This window comes from Trichechus manatus, unplaced genomic scaffold (genome assembly GCF_000243295.1).
Source record: "Trichechus manatus latirostris isolate Lorelei unplaced genomic scaffold, TriManLat1.0 scaffold00007, whole genome shotgun sequence".
Taxonomy (NCBI): domain Eukaryota; kingdom Metazoa; phylum Chordata; class Mammalia; order Sirenia; family Trichechidae; genus Trichechus; species Trichechus manatus.
The window spans coordinates 2,436,011-2,456,199 of record NW_004443943.1 but is presented as its reverse complement, the minus strand read 5'-3'; the positions used below and the strand labels follow the sequence as shown (position 1 = coordinate 2,456,199).

The 20,189-nt window shown below is 40.0% G+C and overlaps 1 protein-coding gene across 7 annotated transcripts in view; it reads left to right on the top strand.

The window, feature by feature from the left end:
* ARID5B (AT-rich interaction domain 5B) overlaps positions 1 to 20,189 on the top strand; it is a 196,493-nt gene that overhangs the window by 155,799 nt on the left and 20,505 nt on the right. For all 7 annotated transcript variants that reach the window (XM_004369855.3, XM_023739252.1, XM_023739237.1 and 4 more), the window contains 3 exons: positions 2,000 to 2,204; positions 4,174 to 4,226; positions 14,353 to 14,450. In XM_004369855.3, the coding sequence (XP_004369912.1) occupies positions 2,000 to 2,204; positions 4,174 to 4,226; positions 14,353 to 14,450 (356 nt within the window). The remainder of the gene's footprint in view (positions 1 to 1,999; positions 2,205 to 4,173; positions 4,227 to 14,352; positions 14,451 to 20,189) is intronic.

The following is a 20,189-nucleotide window of genomic DNA, read 5'->3' as shown; positions in this document are numbered from 1 at the left end:
GACAGTGAAATGAGATAATACATGAAAAATGCCAAATTAGAATAGAGCCTAGTTACATAGGAAGTACTCAAAAAAGGCCAAATGGCAATACAGATTAAAACTGGAGTGATTTTTACAATTTTTTAAAAGCCATTAAATTATAGATTTCATTAGAACTTTAGCGCCAACAACCTAAAATCTGGCAGTGAAAAATGATGACAACATCAAATTTCATAGGATGTTCGTCTTCAGATAATGTTACAAAGCACTAAAGTTTGAAAATATTGTAAATAAAAAACTACACGGAAAGAGAGTTTTAATCCCACTTCTACAGTCCTTTAAAAAATTAAAATCTTATCTAGAGGCCCAGTTCAATGAGTTGTGCAGGAAGTTTTATTTTTCCAGGACCAGTCTGAAGATATTAAAGTAGGGTGTTCACTTGAGAGAATAAGCAATAAAGAAAGCCCTTACAGAGGATGCTTTTCCCTTTAATAAATAAGCAACATCTTTTATGTTCTCAGTGCTTGGGAAAGAAGATTTGCAAGGAACGAAAAAGTGGGGTCAGAATCTAGAAAGGAAAATGTTGGAGACTGTGTGGGACATTTTTATTCATAACATTTCTCCAGTATTGCCCTCTTCTTGCTTGATGTTAGATATGGAGATGTAAAGAATATTGGAATGTGCACATTCCCCATGGGTGCACTTGAAGTCAAAGTCTGACCCTTTGTACTTCCCCCTTTTACAATTAAAATAGCTCAGCAACTTAGCGTTATATTTAACAACCATCAAAGGCCTCTTGTAGAACACGCCAGTGAGGAGGGAACATTAGGTTGGCAGCTAGATATGCCCAGCTCCATGTTTGCTTCTAGTGTGGAAGGAAGAGTATCTGACCCATTCACCACCATTTATTTTTTAATTATGGAACTTTTCACTAATACTTCTTGGATTTTTAGCTGACCTCTCCTTTTTCTTGTGGCAAGTTAACATCTTCTTATTATATTCTCAGAATCCCTGGGTGGTGCAAACAGTTAATGCATTCAGCTGCTAACCAAAAGGTTGTAGGTTCAAGTCCACCCACAGGTGCTTTGGAAGAAAGGCCTGGCGATTTACCTCTAAAAAATCATCCATTGAAAACCCGTTGGAGCACAGTTCCACTCTGAGACACATGGGGTCACCATGAGTCGGGGTTGACTGGTTTGGTTATATTCCCAGAGCTGACTGAAAATTAAGAGACCCCATTAAAGTGTGGAATCTTTTGTATCCTACTTAGAGCTCAGCTGCTAACCTTTTGGTTAGCAGGTCAAATCCACTAGCTGCTCCTTGGAAACCCTATGAGGCAGTTCTACCCTGTCCTGTAGGGTCGCTATGAGTCAGAATCGGCTCGACGGCAACGGGTTGGAGAGTGTGTCTGGGCATCATTCTAGGGTCACAGACAGTTAGAACCTTTCTGCTATTCCTGATGCCAGTATCTCCTGCCATTGACATGCTTATATTTTTCAAGGTTGCTAGAATATCAACAAGATGAGTTTACTATGAAGAAATAAACTTGCCTGTCATTTTGATACAAAGTGCCAAATATGGGACTATAATGGTAAGAAGGCAGGCTTGTCCAAGGGCATGTTAACTGATGGTGCCCCTTAGGAAAATAAAGTGATAAAGGAGCAAGAAGAGAGGACCCAATTGGATCAAACACTGTTGCTGGTTTCACGTCAGCATACTACAGAGGAGTCTAAAAGAGGGTTGGTAAACAGTGGCCCACTGGCCGTCTGTTTCTATAAATAAAGTTTATTGAAGTACCACACCCATCTGTTTCCATGTTGTCTGTGACTGTTTTCACACTACACCAGCAGAGCTGAGTAGTTGTGACAGAGACTGTATGGTTTAAAAGCCTACAATATTTATTATCAGGCCCTTTATAGAAAGTTTGTCACGCCCTGGTCTAAGACAATTCATATTTAGCGATGTCTTTGTAAGCATTCCGAGGCTGTGCCTAATTTGAGGTGCCAATTCTCTTTTCCAGGTGAAATGTGAGGCCAGGTCAGCCTTGACCAAACCGAAGAATAACCATAATAACTGTAAAAAAGTCTCAAATGAAGAAAAACCAAAGGTTACCATTGGTGAAGAGTGCAGGGCAGATGAGCAGGCCTTCCTTGTGGCACTTTATAAATACATGAAAGAAAGGAAAACGCCGATCGAGCGAATACCCTATTTAGGTTTTAAACAGAGTAAGTATACTTGTTTTCATTTCTGAAATATCGAAACTGTTCAGATTCTTTGAATTGGAAAAAAAAAATGGACTCAAGAGATTATGTTGAAATCCTAATTTGGGGCTGGTGCCCTGTGTTTATACTAAAGCTAAAAGTTGTCCCAGCCAGGCATTTTTTTCCCCTGCCTTTTTCCGCTACATTGTTCCCTTCTGGGGCAGTTGCAGGGAGATATTTATAGGCTTGAATCCACTGATTATGACTGGAAATAGACATGTTGAAAGTTTCTCATTTTCTGTTTTGTCAATCTCAAGTGTCTCTAACGCCTTTCTTCTGAGATAATAATATGACGTAGCTTTATCAGGCACAGATGTTGCCTGTAAAAAGGCAGCTTTTAAAAGGAGGACGTTTAAAGGTGGGCAAAACAACCACAAAGAGAAAATAGATTCCCTAAACCCGCAGTGGTTAAGAGAGAAAAATCTGGCTTCAGAGGAAACAAGAAATACACAAATTTGAACAGGGGGGCCCTATTTTGAGTTAGTTGGATGTGTATGTTTTAAGTGACATCATTTATTTGTAAGTAGAACAGGGGACGCAGAGCTGAGCAGAATTCCTTATAAAAAGAGAAGAAATCCAGATCCTCTGCTGATTTTGCAACCGAATATATATTTTGCCTCTGTCCGGATTTAGTGGCTCACAAAGCGATGAGCCCCTGGCTTGAAATATTATTTTCTCCAAACATATCTTCCTAGATTAAAACCATGTGTCATTTTGATGAAGAATGTCAAACCTGTATGTTTTACATAACAATTTACATACCTAATAGCAGTTGGCGCTGATTGCAACAGAACACTCGCAGCCATTATAAACTTATATAACTACGAATGATTACAATGTTTGTCTGAAAACTGGTTGCTTGAAATAGAAGTAAAATTAATGTACTATGAACAGCTTTGTTGCATTATGCATTGGTTCAGATTAAATCAAGGCCGAGGCAGAGCTCTTGATAGCTTTGAAATAGTACAAGGTTCAATGAGGCTTTGAGAACGTGTTGTGTCAAACAGCCTTTTTTTTTTTTTTACTATTATTTTCATTTCCTTTGCTAAGGAATTACTTGAAGTTCAATTTTCTCCCCCTTGTAAAGGAATCAAATCCATAGCAGCCCCATTCCATGATATTTGGTACAAATGAACAGGGTTGCTAACGATTCGGCGTAGTTGTTTAACAGCGTAAACATATGCAAACTCTGTAAAGAGAAACCTGTTTAAATATATATTTATAAATAGAAACTTGTATATATTATATATACGAGATATATATGTATCAGTTCACAGTTAAAGTTAGGGGACTAAGTGGTTTCATCACTCAGTTCCTTTGTGAATGAATGTCTTCCTCGGCCCCCTTTGATCTGTTGTATCCCTTCCACCTCCTGTTCGGAATATTTGTTTACCTAGTCACGGGAAGGCACTGGGTGTAGGCGAAATACGGTGTGAGCCTTTAATATAGTGCTCCCATCAGGTGTTCTATTAGGAAGGCAATCATAATTGTGTTAGCTGTTATTTATTTACTATGGAAAGTTCTTATCTGAGGGAAGCATTATATACTACCATTTAATGTCTTCTTTTTAAGGGTTGAATGAAAGCAACCCCAGTTTAGAAATCACACACTTTTTTCCCAAGGACAATCTAGCTTAGCTTTTCTTGCCTTATTGATGGCAACAGGACTAAATTTGTGTTGTCCTTTATCCTCAAAGTAGAACCATTTCCGTAGTTTTGTGGCTGTTTCTTAAGCAATATTTTAAGTAGTGATAATATATCCTGTTGTTGAATGAATGCCCTTTGGCAAATAGTTTCCTAAAAAGTTAGCTCTCTGGGGTACGTTGGTATTTCTTTTTTTCTCTTTCTCATTGAAAAATAAAATGTTTTAATTGAGATTTCTTGGAAGTATGTTAATGCAATGCTTATCTAAATACTTATTGTCCCTCTAACAGTTAACCTTTGGACTATGTTTCAAGCTGCTCAAAAACTGGGAGGATATGAAACAGTAAGTGTTTAAGCAACTTAAATGAAATAATTTTGCAATATGACCCCCCCCTCCCCGCCCCCGACCAAAATGGAGAAGATGCAAAAGCAAGCCATCATTGACTGCCTTTTCAAATGGTTCTACACTTTTGGGGGTTTATTGGGCCGCTTTTGGAAATGGTCCCAATTAGTTCCAGGTTTGGCAAAATTGTAAACTTGTCGTAAAAACTACAAGTGGAAAACATATGTAACTCTCCCCTGTCAGGGAAATTAGTTGGGTCTGTAATTTTTTCCCATGTTGAGAAAGGGCTATTATTGTACAACAAGCCAAGATTGCATAAAAGAAATTTCCCTTGGCAACATACCTGACATCTGTTCACGTCTAATATGGGAAATGTATTAAAGGCTTTCAAAAGTAATCAGCATTGGCCATTAAGGAATAGAATGCAGCAGAGTCTTCTCTCATTCTAGGGCAAAGAAGCTTTATTAGACAAGGGTCAATGCCACATAAACAGGAAGTTATCAAACTTATTCAGAACAGGCTCTGACACTCTTTATCAGCTAATTCTAACTGACAGGAACGGGTTATTTTTAGCCCACGGGAAAATTTGATGGCCCGGATTTTTATAGCATGAATTTTCAACCAGTAAAATGTTAGCAAAGCAAACTAAGATTAAAATCTTGAAATAAGAAGAAAGAACTGCATTAATATAGCACACAAAGATGAATCTATAATAAAATCAATTGACCTAGGAAGATGTCGTCATTGGGAATAATTTCTCCTGCACACAATGATCAGATTAAGTTGTGCAGTTTCTTCTCCAATTGAATAAGAAATCGTTTTTTTTTTTTTTTCTGTCCTTAAGAAGTAATCTGGGATATCTCTGTACTGTAGTAAAATGACAGTAAGAGACACAAAGTCAAGAAAATGAAATTATTTGAGCTCAAATGGAATAGCCAGTGTTTCTTGCCAGATAAAGCATATTGTTCCACAGCCTTGGATAATGATTTGATGTCAGGGACTCGGAATGAGAAAAAGATGGCAAGCATTATGGTATTCAGATAATCTGGTATTTAGAGTAGAGATATCTGCCATGATTTCTGACTCAAAAAAAATTTATGTAAATATACATGCATACCAAATGTTTTATTTAGTATATAGGGTATATGTATGTGTTTATAAGAGAATATAATGCTCAAATGAAGTACATATAAATGTGCATTTCATAGACATGAATTTACTTGAAATATTTAGTTTATCAAGTGCCCTATATACAAATAAATACTGTAATTTTTCACTTGGTTGGGTCTGTTGATAGGACCAGGACTCCTCACCACTAGAGCTCGTAGTTTTGCAAAATCCTGAGCTAATTATAGCTTTCATCCATGTGCAGAATATGATTACTCATTCAGGGTTAGTCTCATAAATTTAGGAATCAACCCCGTAGCCCAGACTTTTATTGTTACGAATAGGAATACACATTTTTATGAACTGTGACTGCAGATAGTTACGTGATATTGCACAATATTGTGAAATGTCTTTTGCAACCCAGGAACTTTTTGTTATTCATTGATAGGGAGAGTGCCAGCAAATTTCACAGAATCAGTTTTTCCTGCTTTTGTATCTTCTGTGTCTTTATAAGGTTTGTTTTCCTTTTTTTTTTTTCCCCATACAACAACAAGATGGTGTATAATGTACCGAAGAAGCTTCTGATAAGTTTCAGGGCATTAGAGGTACTGTTTGAACAGAGTATTTATTCTCTTGTTGAATGGATGCATGAATGACCACACATTCAGCAAGCCACCTGACCACACGTGTACTGAGTACCTTGTGTGTGCAAGCATTTTGAAAGATATGAAAATATCTAGGCCAGTGGTTCTGGTCCGTAAGTTACTTACCATCTGGGAAAAGTGGTAATTGTAATTATAAACAAGGTGGGAAAAGATTAGTGCCCTCTACATGTAAAGCACTTCCTCATTTAGAGATGAGGGAAAGGAAAGCTGGAAGGCATTGATGCCGTTAGATCAGAATCTTGGGGAATGGATGGAATTTAGACAGGGATGCTTATGGTCTTATAGGAAAAGAGAATCAAATGGGGGAAAAAAAGTGTGGAGTTAGAAGAAAGTAGGTAGAATTTGAGTAACTTAGAATGACTAGATGGCTGGGACAAGCAAGCATGAATGGGAGTCTTCAGAGAGATAGATGGAAAGAAGATGGGGCCAGTTGAGGAAGGCTGTTGAATGCTAAGCCCTGGAGTTATTCAGTAGGCAGGGGGAGGGGTGTACCCATGCTAGGAGTTGTGCTTTGCCACTTATTCAGCTTCAGTGTGTGTATGTGGGTGTAGAGAGGCTGGGGAGAAGGAATATTGAAAGCCAAATTGGAATTGGCCTTCCATCTGGTTATGAGCTTCATGCCCCTTCAGACAAGCCCCAGAGAGGACTGGCACCCTCTGGCACTGCCCTTTCCTCCTTCGTTCTCCACTCACCCTTCACCTTCCTCATCATTCATGGAGTCCCTGTCTTTTTCACAACATCCTAGGGTTTGGTTTTGTTTTTTGTCATTTCTCTCATCTCAGGCAGTGAATCTACATAGGCATCTTAATATAAAATCTACAGCTGGGCTTTTATACTGGATAAGGCCCATTGGTGGGATTTTGTCTGATCTAAACAGAGCTTTTGAAGAAATATCTACTTTTATTTTTATAAATGTCTTACACTACTTATTGACGCTGTAGACACTTAAGTTTGCCACTCTCATTCTACATTTATACTTTTGAACCTCCTAAGTACAGCCTCTGTGGGAGACAGATGTGGCAGTCTGCTTCCGTAAAGATTACAGCCTTGGAAACCCTATGGGCGGTTCTCCTCTGTCATACGGGGTCACTATGAGTCCGAATCAACTCCATGACAACGGGTTTGCTTTTTTGGGTTTTAAGTACAGAATACATTTTTCTGTTGCGTATTTTGACTAATAAAACCATGAGATGTTCTATGAGATTTAATCTTGAAGTTAGTCCAAGAGATGTACACATAATATCCAAAGTCTGAGAACTTAAGTGGTGATCACAAAGTTACTAGAGGACGCTTATCTGGGAGATTATCTGATATCTGAAGCAAGTGTGGACTTGTAATCATTTCGAGTTCAAAAGAGATTTTAGAATCTTCTAGATCAGTGGTTCTCAAAGGCTAATCTAAGAGCGGGTGCCCAAGTTTTCAATGATGAACTGTAAAGTGTATGTAGTTGTCTGCGCCCCCACCCTGAGGTACTTAGATATTTACTATGGTGGGGCCTGGGCCTGAGAACCAGAGAATTTTTTTTTTTTTTTAAGCTTCCCAGGTGATGTTAATTCGAAGCCAGTGGTAGCATGATTATCAACACTTAGCTTCATGGCTCTTAGCTTCAAAATGTCACCCCCGTCTAAGTCAAGTATCAAATAATAGAAAATTGTCTCCATGCTTCTACTGTACAAACATGCCAGAGTGCTAACATTTGCTTGGCTGGAGAACAGCACAAAGTTTCCGACTAGTGTTTTTCCATTCAGTAAAGTGGTAATCTAAGCTGTAATAGCAGACATTATTTTTCTTTGGGATTCAGTAAACTATTTGCATTTGAATAAGGGAATGTGGAGCACCCTCATGTTTGTATTTTTCCTGAGTTGGCCTTTATGCAGAAAAGGTTGCTTGCCCTGCTCTAGGGCAAACTCTCATTTTGCAAATGAGAAAAACTGAGGCACAAGGAGATGGAATGAGTTGCATGAGGTCATTGTGGGGTTCTTCAAATTCTGACTTGCTGAGAATTTTGTATGCAGCTGTCTGAACCTCCATAGCGATATTGGAAAGAAAGAGATTCAGAAATGACCATTCTTTGTGCCTTCCGTTCCCAGAAACCTCTTATGTATCTAGACCAATGTCTGTGTGTTTTGAGTGATGTTTTGGAAAAAGGATCTAATCTACATTCCTTAGTAGCATCTTTCATTCAGTTCTTTTTTGTACCTGATGGGAACCTGACCATATATATTAATTAGCTGAGATTTTCTGATTCTTGAGAAAAATGTGTGAACTTTGGAGATGAGTTAAGAAGTCTGGATAAGGGTAAACATCCAGTAATAGTCAAAAATTGCAAGTATAAAATTTGTAGATGTATTGTGTCTGCTGTTAACTTGCGATTGGATAAAGACATCTCTCTGGAATTCCTTCTGGTTATAAAAAGAGGCCATCTTAATTGGCTTGTTTTTGTTTGTGGTTATAAACTATTCCAAACCTTCTGGTTTGAATTGCGGATTATGGATTATTTCATTTCAGTCCTTCACAACCCTCAAATTGAATTAAAAAAAAAAAAAAGAAGCAGAAGTTTTATTTTAAGCTTTATAGCCTTCAACTAAAGGCTGTATTTTTTATTCTTTTGGCCTCCTCTGCCTTTTCTGGAAATGCATATGGTATCGCTTCATCCTTGAGTTTAAAGATCATAAATGTGTTGACTGGATTTGATTTCCTAAAAAGCAATATCCTGGCATTCTGATTGGTTGGCAGTGAGGACCCTTCATTTGCAGTCATATATCCAACTTTTCCTACCAAACATGTTGGAGCATGGGTCACCTACAATTGAAGAGGCAGAACTGGATAAAGCTTTGCCCAATGAGCTGAAGAGGCCTTTACTGTAGGTAGTGACTGGTGAAGCAATTAAAGCTGCAGAGTAGCTTGGGATGCAGCCTGTTGAGAGTGGTTTGCTAAAGTGATTTCCATTTGACTAACCATTAATGGCAAGCCAGAGGCAGTATTTGGAGAGAAGGTAGAGTAGGGAAATGGGTCTTGAGTGAATCTTATGCTAGAGGCCGAGGACCATGCTCAGGGGTGCCTTCTAAGCATGTCAGCTGTAGCCCCCTCCCCACAGATGAGACAGGACCATTAGTTTTCATCTGGGAGAAGAAGTCACCTGGTTTCTTGCTGGATGGATTTGGCTTTGACATCAAATTCTGGTTTTGACATCATTTTGAAGACATCCTCTGAATCTAACCCTGCTCTCTGGACAGACAAAGCCTCTTGCTTAATTCAGAATTCTCAAGGCCAAAGATGATGTCATGCAGTTTTGAAAGGCTCCAGTTCCTGGAGTACTACCAGGAAAAAAAAGTCATCTTCCTTGAATTCAGGCCGCCTTCAAGGTGTTCTGAGAACGAGGCTGTTTCCCCGAGCCACCCGGGCAACACCACTTACAGGCAAACTCCTCTGGCTTCACGTTTCCTACATGTTCTTACACTTTGGCAGAACATGAGTCCTAAAAGATTTCTGATTGCTGTTTCTTCACCTGGGCTCAGAAATACCATGGTTATTTCTTTTATGCAACTTTAAATGGCAGAGAAATCAAGTCTCCAAGCTAATGTGCTGGGTTAAAATAGTAGTTTTCTGCTTTTTCTTTGTTTTTTTTTTCAGCGACAGGATATTTTCATCAGATCGAATTATTGTAGAAGGGACAGATTCCTTTCCCATTCACTGGGCCCGTTTTCTTGGCAGGAATGGGGGGATGTGTGGAGACTTAGTTGCAGACCACCTTTAAGACACCTGGGCTCTGAAGCACACAGTTTGAGCACCGTTCTATTAGTAAGCAATAAAACCACTGTGAAGATAAGAGGTGTAGAGTTCTTTTCACAGAGTTCTTTGGATCTTACCTACACTAGGAAAAGAATATTCAAGTATCTTCAAAGAAAGGTTAAAATCTCACGGGCACCCCGATTGGTTTATTTTACTTGGGTGTGGTCTGCTCAACTTTTTATCTTGCTTTATGATTACTTGTGTGGGGTTATGCTTCCGGCTACATTATGAGCCCTTGAAAGCAGTAACCTCTTTCTTTTCATGGTATCTCTCCATCCTCCACCTTCCAATCCCCTAACCTCCTCTGTGCCTCTGTCCCCAGCACTGTGCCCTGTAAGGATATACCACAGTAGATGGGTCGATGTCATGAATCTCTGTCACCTAAGTGAGAGCCTTGTAGGGGGTGACAGGGGATGCACCATCCAAGAGAAATAACTGCTTGGATGGATTTGGCAGTTTTCTTTAGGAAACAAAGATCTAGAAGTTCTTTGTAACCTTAAAAACCTAAAATACGGCCAGACTGAAACCTGAATGGTGACCAGGAAGCTTCAGACTTAGTAAGAGAATTAATGAAACTAGCACCAGAACGTATCAAATTTTGCAGCTAAATGGGCCTGGGAGCTAGATAACAGCAGGCAGATATTGTTTCTGCTCCAGATGGGGTTTTAAAGCTAACATACATCCAGAGAAGACATTGGAGAGCAGAATGAAAATCCTAAACCAATACATAACTAGGCACTACTAAGGCATGTTAGGGGAATCCCTGGGTAGCGCAAACAGTTAAGCACTCAGCTTCTAACTGAAAGGTTGGCGGTTTGAACCCACCAACTGGTCCAATGGGAGAAAAGACCTGGCAATCTGCTCCCATAAAGACTACAACCTAGGAAACCCTATGGGGCAGTTCTACCCCGTCACGTAGGGTCACTGTGAGTTGGAATCAACTCAGCGGCACACAACAACAACAAAGGCATATTGGGGAAGTCTGGGTAGAGCAAACGGCTAAGTGCTCAACTATTCCGAAAGGTTGGCAGTTTGAACCCACCCAGAGGCATCTCAGAAGAAAGGCCTGGTGATCTGCTTCGGAAAAGTCACAGCCTTGAAAACCGTATGGAGCAGTTCCGCTCTGCACACGTGGGTCGCCATAAGTCGGAATGGACTCGATGGCAACTGGTTAAGCCCTTTTGGCTACAAAGGGCAGGTTTATGGGCATGGGAGCAGGATGCTCAGGAGAAGCTCTCAGGCCCTTTCCCCTCTCTTTACTGGGCTCTGAGACCCATTGTAGCTTTGGAAAATGGGAGGATTTAGACATTTTTTGCCTTATCACCTGAGATTAGCGTTTGAATTAAAAGTGCATGAGGAGACGAAAATAGAGAGAAATGCATACCCAGGAGGACTGTATACTTAAAAGCACTTAATAGTTGGGAAGAGCACATTTTATGACTTTCCTGTGGAAAGAAAATATCTCAAAATAACCTGATTCATCCAGGCTGTCCAGTGGAAACTCATTAAACAGAGAGACCACTTTATCAAAGGTGCAGTACTTTCTTCCCTCCAGATGAACCCACACTGGTAAAAACTGTATTTAAACACCAGAACCTGCTAGCAGGGGGCTGACAGACCCCTGGGCAGCTGCACATGGCTTATTAACACTGAATGGTGCTAGATGGTGGCTTCCAGCTGTCACGGTTTCAGTCCTAGTGTGAGGAAGACTTTTTCCCTTTTGATAGTTCATTATTTATTCTTAAAGAAGTCTTGTCATTTCTGTGATCAGCACATGTTTAACAGAGCATTCCCTAGCCTAGGTGGTGGGTTCTGAGAGGAAGACACGGTCAGTTTTTGCACATGAAAAGACCCTATCAGTAGTGGACTCTTTTCCTTCGTTGCGTTTTTCACAATCTGTTCTTACTTTGTTTACATATTTGTTCGCTTATTTATGTTAGCCTTCTCCACTAGAATGCAATCTTCTTGGGTGTTGGGTCTGTTTTTCATTGTTGTATCCTCAGCTGCTAGCACAGCCCCAACAAACTGGAGATGCTCAAGAAGTTGTTGGTGAGTGAATGGATGAGGGAGTGGATGGATTCTGATAGAATTGAAACTCGTCAGTGACTTGGTGGTGAATGTAATAGAGAACTTCTGTTCTAACTATAGACACAAGTGGCCAGGGTGAAAGGAACCCTAGTTTTACCTGATACTTCGAGAGAGTAAAGTCTTGGAGCACTATTAACCCAACCCAACCCACCCCTCTTAGATTCTTGTTGATCTCATAGCTTTGATAGTTCCCCACTGGTAGAAGACCCAGAACTCAAAGTTGAGAACTTGTAGCAGAAGCTAATTCCCAAAGTCACCTGCCTCATTTGAAGGAAAGGGCCCTAAAGTTGAGAGATCTCTTATGTTGTTCTGATGTGGAGGCTGCTTTGATGTAGTGGAAAGAAGCCTGCTTTTCGGGCCACAAGACGTTGCTATGAGTCCTGGCTTTGCCACTCTGCTACTGTGTGTCCTTGGGCAAGTCACACAACATCTCTGAGTCTAACTTCCTTTGATGGTTTCTTTGGAAGTGATTGCAGAGACATACGTAGGCTATTTTCTGGCTCTGCTGGGCTCCCCAGGGTCCACATACCTCATATGGGTGAGGGGATTATGGAGGTGTGTTTCAAGGCACCTGGCATTCCTGGATGGTGCAAATATGGTCAACATGCTTGGCTACTAAGCAAAAGTCCAGAAGATTTGAGTCAAACCCAGAGGCACCTTGGAAGAAAGTCTTAGGGATCTCCTTCCAAAAAAAATTAGCCATAGAAAAAAACCCGTGGAGCACAGTTCTAATCTGACACACATGGAGTCTCCATGAGTCGGAGTTGACCCGACAGCCACTGTTTTGTTATTATTCCAAGGGTTTTGAGGAATAACATAGACACTTGAGGAGTAACAAGAGTGGGATCCTGTTTCTTCTTGCTTGATGCACAAGGCTCTTGAATAGATCAATCTGAGATTGTATTAGTTAAAAGGTAGGAGGAAGATTGTAATTGAATATAAAATAATTATCAAAATATGTGTTTTGAGTATATTTGAAAAGGCTTTGAAACCATTTATTATAATCTCAACCAAGCTATAAAGAAAGATTTTATTTTCAGTTATGCCTGCTAGTGGATGTAAGAGGTGGTTCTTTCTAATGAGAACCACCAAAACAAATTGGTTCAAGAATGCTTCATGGGGAATTGAACAATGCGAAAATAGCCTTGTCTCAAGGTCCTCCTTGGGCCTGTTGAGAAGGGTTTATGGAAGTAAAGGGGTTCTTTGTATTTATAATGGGAAAGGTACCATTTACCCTATAATATTTAACTACCCATTTCCTCCTCCTTAGATTACGACTATAGAGCTTGGGTTGCAAGTTGAGTTTGTGAGTGTGTGTTTTTTTTCCTCTTTCTTTTTTTCTGATTGCTGCCTTTAGCCCCTTGGTGAACTCTGCTGGCAGCTCTGTGGGTATTTTTTCAAAAGAAGCCTTTGCGCTGATTGTATTAAATGCCACTGGCACCTTTGCCACGCCTTGTCTTCTGCACATTCCAGTAACAGAATTTTCCTGTAACCCTGTTGGACCCTAGCACTTGTTCTATCTTCCTAGTTTCAAGGAAACACTAGACTTGCTTGGATGTAGTAAATGATGTGGTTTCCCCAAAGTAAGCACATGCCAGATTTTGCATCTGTTATTTTGTAGAATCTTAATTTATGTACAAAAATAAAATTAAAGAAGAAAAAAGACCATAGTATCCATGTCAGTATATTTCAGGTTGTTTGTTTTTATGCACCAAGCTCAATAATGTACATAGTTTACATTTTAACTTTGGAATATGTTAGTTTTCATAGAATTTGATCAATATCCCATTTTTCTGACCCAAGTGAATAAAAATAAACAGCTTGTGACATACACACTTCCAGATTTTGGTTTTGTTTTGATGGTTAGAGGAGCTAGCATAAAAATTTAGCCTGAGATGACTATAAATTCCACAATCAGTTTGATCTTTTTAATTAATTTTTATCGTCATTCTATTTCGTTTTTTAAACACATCCCGTGGTTCAAAAATCAGAAGATACAAAAGCATGTTTGGTGAAACGTTTCTCTCTTCATCTATGTCCCCAGCCACCCATTTCCACAGCCCTCAGGCAGCCAACATTAATTCAGATTCATTTAAACTGATGAGCGAAGAGACATTTTAGCTAAAATCTGGTTTTATTTTAATGCGTTACCACATGACATAAAAGAACAGGCTATGAGTTTGCCACCTTGGGGGCAAATGACTATGTGGATATGTAGGAAGATGCCTTAGATGAAAATGCACTAAGGTTAACAATATAGAGCCATAGGTAGAATTTCATCTTTACTGTAAAGCAAAGGGCTGAAAGTGAGATCTTCCCATAAGACCATAAGTCTCCCCATATACTCATTTGAACTTCGCTGTTTCTGGGCTTCCAGAACAGACCGTCTCTTCTGACTGTCGCATATGTGTTGATGCCTGGTATTGTGACTCTTTTACGATGTACAATTGAATTTCCCGTTGCCATTTTTTCAGATAACGGCCCGCCGTCAATGGAAACATATTTATGATGAATTAGGCGGTAATCCTGGGAGCACCAGCGCCGCCACATGTACTCGCAGACATTATGAAAGGTAAGAAACCCTTACCTTGCTTAATTAAAAGTGTGTTCATTGGAAGAAGCTCTTCTGGTCAAGGATAAGACAAAGGAAGTCTAAAGGACTCTTTAGGAAACGGAAAATATCCCTCTGGCATTTTACTTTGTGATTTTTTAAGGTGAGGAGGCTTTCCCTGGTTAGACAGCTAAAATGAGATGTTCTTTTAGTTTGCTTTTATTCTATGAGCATCTACCTGAACAGGCTTTCCCTGCCCTCCTCCACAAGCATGGGTTATTCAGCGCATTCTCTATAGGTTCATTTAATATGAGAACCTTCAGTTTCTAGAAAACAGGTCTGAATTGTTAGTATGAGGTTTTGATGTAGCTGTATTAACATTTCTAATAATAGGAGAATTGGCCTCAGATAAGTTCGGTTGTTTTTTTCCCATCTTGGTATTTTGCTTCTACAGCTATGCTTTTGACCTAGGAAATCCTTTCTTGCAAGGCTTTGTGCGGCTTAGTTTTCAAACAACTTCAGCCCCTTTCGGAACGATGATGATGCAAACAAAAAGTAATACAAAATTAGCCTGCTATGAAGGTTGTGTCCACAGGAGTGTTTCCTCTTTGCATTAGACTCTAATACCGATACCATTGAAGGCCAGTTAGCAAATTCATGAATTATCCTTGCTTTATGCTTGAAGTTCTCACTTAATTTGTTTAAGTTGTACTTACTGCCTTATCCCTGGCATTTCCCTGATAAAGTGTTGACTCAACTCAACTTCCTGGTTTTAAATGCAGAGCTTGTGAGACCCAAGTAGAGGGTGTGTGTGTGTGTGTGTGTGTGTGTGTGTGTGTGTGTGTGTTTGAATGATGGCCACAGATGGAATGTAGTCAAGACAGAGCCCATTAGCTGAACAGACGGGCCAGTTGGGTTGCAAGTTTGAAAGGTAAAACACAACTAACTGCTAAATTTGCTGGCTGTTCTTCTCATAGTCAGTTTCCATTCCGACTTCAACAAGACCCTTCACACCCTCAGATAATGCCATTTAACTCATCAATTCCTTGTCATATTTCTTCCAGATTTGGTTGTGCCTTTATTGTACTGCATTTAATTCTGCGCCTCTTTTTATATGGCCGTTCAACAAATACTTGGAATATATTTGGTGGAATAATCATGGTGAATTGAATTGGGTTCAGTGTCCCATGAAAAATACCAAAAAATATTCCCAAGAGATTGCCTTACTTGACAATGCTGTAGTCCAGAAGATTTCTTAAAAATTGGTAATGCTAACTAACCTAGTTAAAGAATGAAAACATTAATCAAACTAAGTACAAAGTATCATGTGGTCAAAAAATAAATAGACAAGGTTTGGGATTAAGGGAAGGATTGGCTCTATATTAGTGTCTGTGTATTTTATTTACTCAAGCAGTTGTGTGAATAAAAATAGCCTGAATCTTAAATGAAATATCAAGATATATTCTTTTGATGATTGTATACTTTGTCTCATGGTTTACCTCTTCTTGAAGTGGCAGAAACCCAAATGCTTCAATCAGTCAAATTGAAAAACTGTAGTAGAGAAACCTCAAACTTTAGCAACGTTTTAAAATTTCCCTTCTCTACTCATTCTTGCAAACAGACTGCATATTTCATGAAGGTTTGGTCTCACGCTGGATAGGATTTTTTGAAGAGCTATGTCACACTTCCAAATCCAGAATTTGTTTGGTTGTGTATCACTCAGGGAACGGTCAAGAAAAAAGAACCCACACTAGGTATTTCAACACAGAGAATTTACTATAGGGAATTGGTTGAACAGGTGTTGGTGTGGAACACTAAGATAACACAGAGGTAATAACTGCAGGTTCCCCTAAAGCTGAGAGCACAGAGAGAAAAGGCTGGGGTATCACAGTTCGGATGTTTGGAGAATGAACCTCTCAGAGCTGGGGCTCAGATTCATGGGAACTGAGGGAGCCACTCAACTAGCACTAGTACTACAGGAGCTCGGAGAAGGAGCCTTATAGATCTGAGGCTCACCGGAGGAGGCAGTCCTTCCTCACTGCTGTTAGACCTCAAAGGGAATGCACTGAAACTGTTCGGGAATTGTTGAAAGAAGCTAGAGACTGGGACCAACTGCTGCTGCTGAGTTGTTATTGGGTTGACGCTGACATGACCACCAAGCACATGGAAAGGAAGAGGTCTCTTCTACTCTCTCCCTGCCTTCCATTCCTCCCTATTTGCGGCACCCAACAGGAAGACAGTTGACCAAAGAGACATGTAATTTGCAGAGACCCACGCCCAGCATCCCCAAGCGGAGTACAGAAGGGTGGATTTGGAGCCCCACCTGGGGCCCCTGGCTTGGAAAGCTCTTCCATATGTGCAGATAAACCACCACTGGCTGCAGAGCCTAAAACCCCAGCTCACCCTGAGCCCAGGTGGTCCAGGATGGTTAGCAAGGTCTCTAACCCTTTCTTGGCGTTTCCTCTTTGTCCTTTTTCCATCTAGGCTCCGCTCACACTGTTGTAATTAGATGCAACGTGTGTCTTGAATAATCAGTAATTAATAGTTAACGTACCACAGTTTGTGGACAATTGATTTTTTTAAATCGATTGATTTATAATAATGCCACTGTCACTCATTTGAACCAATCATGATCTCAAAGAAATCACCCATAATCCTATATGCTGTGTGTTGTGGTAAAAGTCCCTGGGTGGTGCAAAGGGTTAAACTCTCGGCAGCTAGCCAAAAGGTTGGTTTCGAACCTACCCAGAGGTGCCTTGGAAGGCAGGCCTGGCGATTGGCTTCCAAAATGTCACAGCCAGGGACGGGTTACCCAATAAGCAAGGTGAACAAGGGCTTACTTGTGTTTACTTACTAATCTGTAGTGAACAATTTTACATGATTCCACCACATCTTTGCTTACTGTAAGCCTGTGTGTATCTTGCTTACTAGTTAATCCGCCCTAGTCACACAGCCTTGAAAACCCTATGGAACTGTTCTCCTCTGCACACTTGGGATCATTATGAGCCAGAATCAGCTCTGCAACTAACAAAAACAACCTGTGTTGTGATCGAGAGAAAAAGCTGTGAGCTACCGCTCTAGGTGTCTTACTTCTCTACCAGAGAAGGACAGAGGATACACAGATCTATCCGGGGACTTGAAACAGTTCTGCTTTGGTTATCAAAGAGGCTGAAGTTCTTGGCTAAAACTAGATTTGGTGATTATGGTGGATTTCATTCCTTCTTGCGAGTCACAGACTGCACTGACACAGACAAAAGAGAGATGGCAGGATTGATGAAGGACCGCCATTTGCAAGACGATTCAAGGAGTTGAGATGGGTCAGAACTTTGTGGGCAAACATCTAGTCTTGGTATGCCCTTGGAAAGTTTTAAAACCTTGGAAGGTTTCTGATCTTCCAAACCAGATTGGAATGATTAGTGTCTCTCCTATGTTGCTGGTTGTTCCTCGGGTCTCTCGTTGTTTTCACTCTGGTTCAGAGGCTTAGTCCTTTTCTTACTTCCCCAGCACCAGTGTGCTTTTCTAGAAGATGGAAAAGAAATGAGCGATCTACTATGCATTATGCACTGATTTATTTTTCATGCAGTGTGGTTCATGTTTCCAGTAAATGTTTTCATTTTAAAACAAGAAAAAAAGTAGCTGGTTCCTCAGTAAATGTTACTTGTGTATTGGTTGGGTACCTTTGGTTTATTAATGAGTGTAATCATGAAAGTGCAGGTTGTTGAAAGGAATCAATGGGTGTTTTTATTTAAGGCATAGCAGAAATGGTACAATGCCTGTGAATGCATCATTGTCGCTGAAGGCCTTACGCGTCCGAACTTGCCTCTGATTGGTTTAAATCAAATAGGTCCAAGCACTTCATAAAAATGTCTTTGTCAGCCTGGTTTTGCTTCCAAACCTATTCATCTGTGTCAGTTTTTAATATTAGTACCAGGCTCCTGGCCATAGTCCATTAGTACTATACTTAATTGCTCATGTTACAGATGATTACCAATATAAAAAGCATTCACATTTCCCCATCATGAGGCTGTTGCTATATAGATGTCTCAAATTCAGCAAAGCTTGTGAACTCTGGTTATTCTGGACGGTTCTTGCTCTGGATTTATGCATAAAATGACTGTAAATTAGAAAGAAAAAAAAATGCCTACCTCCTCCATGGCAGAACCCTTCTAACTTGAGCATTTTCTTTCTTGTCCAACTCTTAAGATGCCCCAAATTGCTTTCTTTTATCAATAAAGGACGAAAAAGGACAATGGCTATTTTTATGGAATTCTCGTAATTGATTTTCTGGGGTAGTAATTTGCTTTAAAGGCTTTGTTTTCACATGAGGATTTCTTTTCTTAAAAAAAAAAAAAAAAAATTAAGCACATGCAGGGGGAAGAAAAATCTTTACACAGAATACCAGATTACTGGTTTTAATTTTCCTGAATAAATTACATGGTCTGTTTCTGTGGAGCACATGAAGTTGTTATTAGGGATTTTAAAAGGAGCATTAAGGCAAAAGTACTTTATGATGTGTGTTTCTGAGTATTTAGAAACTCGAAATCATAAACAAATGTATTTGTTTGTGGGGGAAATGAGCAATTACCCTTCATCTTCTTGCATACTTAATGCCTGATTTCAAATTCTAACCTTTAGCTTTTCCTGTAAGTGTTTCTTGGGCAAGAATGTCATGCTGAGTGGCCGAGGTGGTTTCCTTTGCAATGCCATAGAGTGAGCTATGCCCACAGCAGATGCTCTTGGGCAGAAGCTGAGTGACAGTCAGCTAGAATCTCTGCCTTTCTTCTTTCAAGGTAAGAGGCAGAGTGTGAAGGCTTCATGTTTTGAGTAAGATAAGGAGCCCTGGTGGCACAATAGTTACGCACTTGGTCGCTAACCAAAAGGTTGGTGGTTCAAACTCACCCAGAAGCTCAATGGGAGAGAAGATTTGACAATCTGCTCCCATAAAGATTACAGCCTAGAAAACCTATGGGGCAGTTCTACTCTGTCACATGGGGTCACTGTGAGTCGAAAATGGACTCAACAGCACATAACAAGCTTGTGCTTTAAGGTAAATACCAAAAATACATCAGGTTCTAAGGAACTCAGCTAATCATATCTGCAAAAGGGCTAAGGGAAAGTAAGGTGGTTTACAGTTCTATTTATGTTCAGGACAAGACTTGGTATAGTCTTGCTCATTTTGATACCCTTAAAGTTTATAAATACCCCATTCAGAAAGTCACAGGCAGAATCTCAGAATTGTAGATCTGAGAGGTCCCTTTGTGATCCTCTAGACCAGTACTACGGAAAGTGAAGTTTTCTGACCCCGCCATGAACTTTTGCTAGCCCATGATGAGCTCTGTACAGCAACTGAGAAATAAGTATTTACGTACTTCATACGAATTTATCAGAATAGTCTTATGTATGCTGAATCTAATAATAAAAATGGAACTTGAATTTTGTATGCCTTTTTAAAAATTTTATTTTAAAAGCATCAGTTAGCGACAGATTAGAAATTTAGGAAACCAGTCCTTCACCACAGATCATTGGAGAAGCACTGCTCTAGACCAGTGGTCTCAAACTTAGCTTATAGAGGCAGGTAGCATAGGTGAGTGCAGAGGGCCAGGTGGGAAGGTGGGAAACTGACATGCACAGCCCTGGTCAGAGAAGTCCAGTAGGTTCAGCCAACACTGTTGCCTTAGGCAGATACAATCCCCATGCTTCAGACCTTCCATATTTCCAAGATAATTTTTACATGAAGTCACCTGACTTTACAAATAGCTG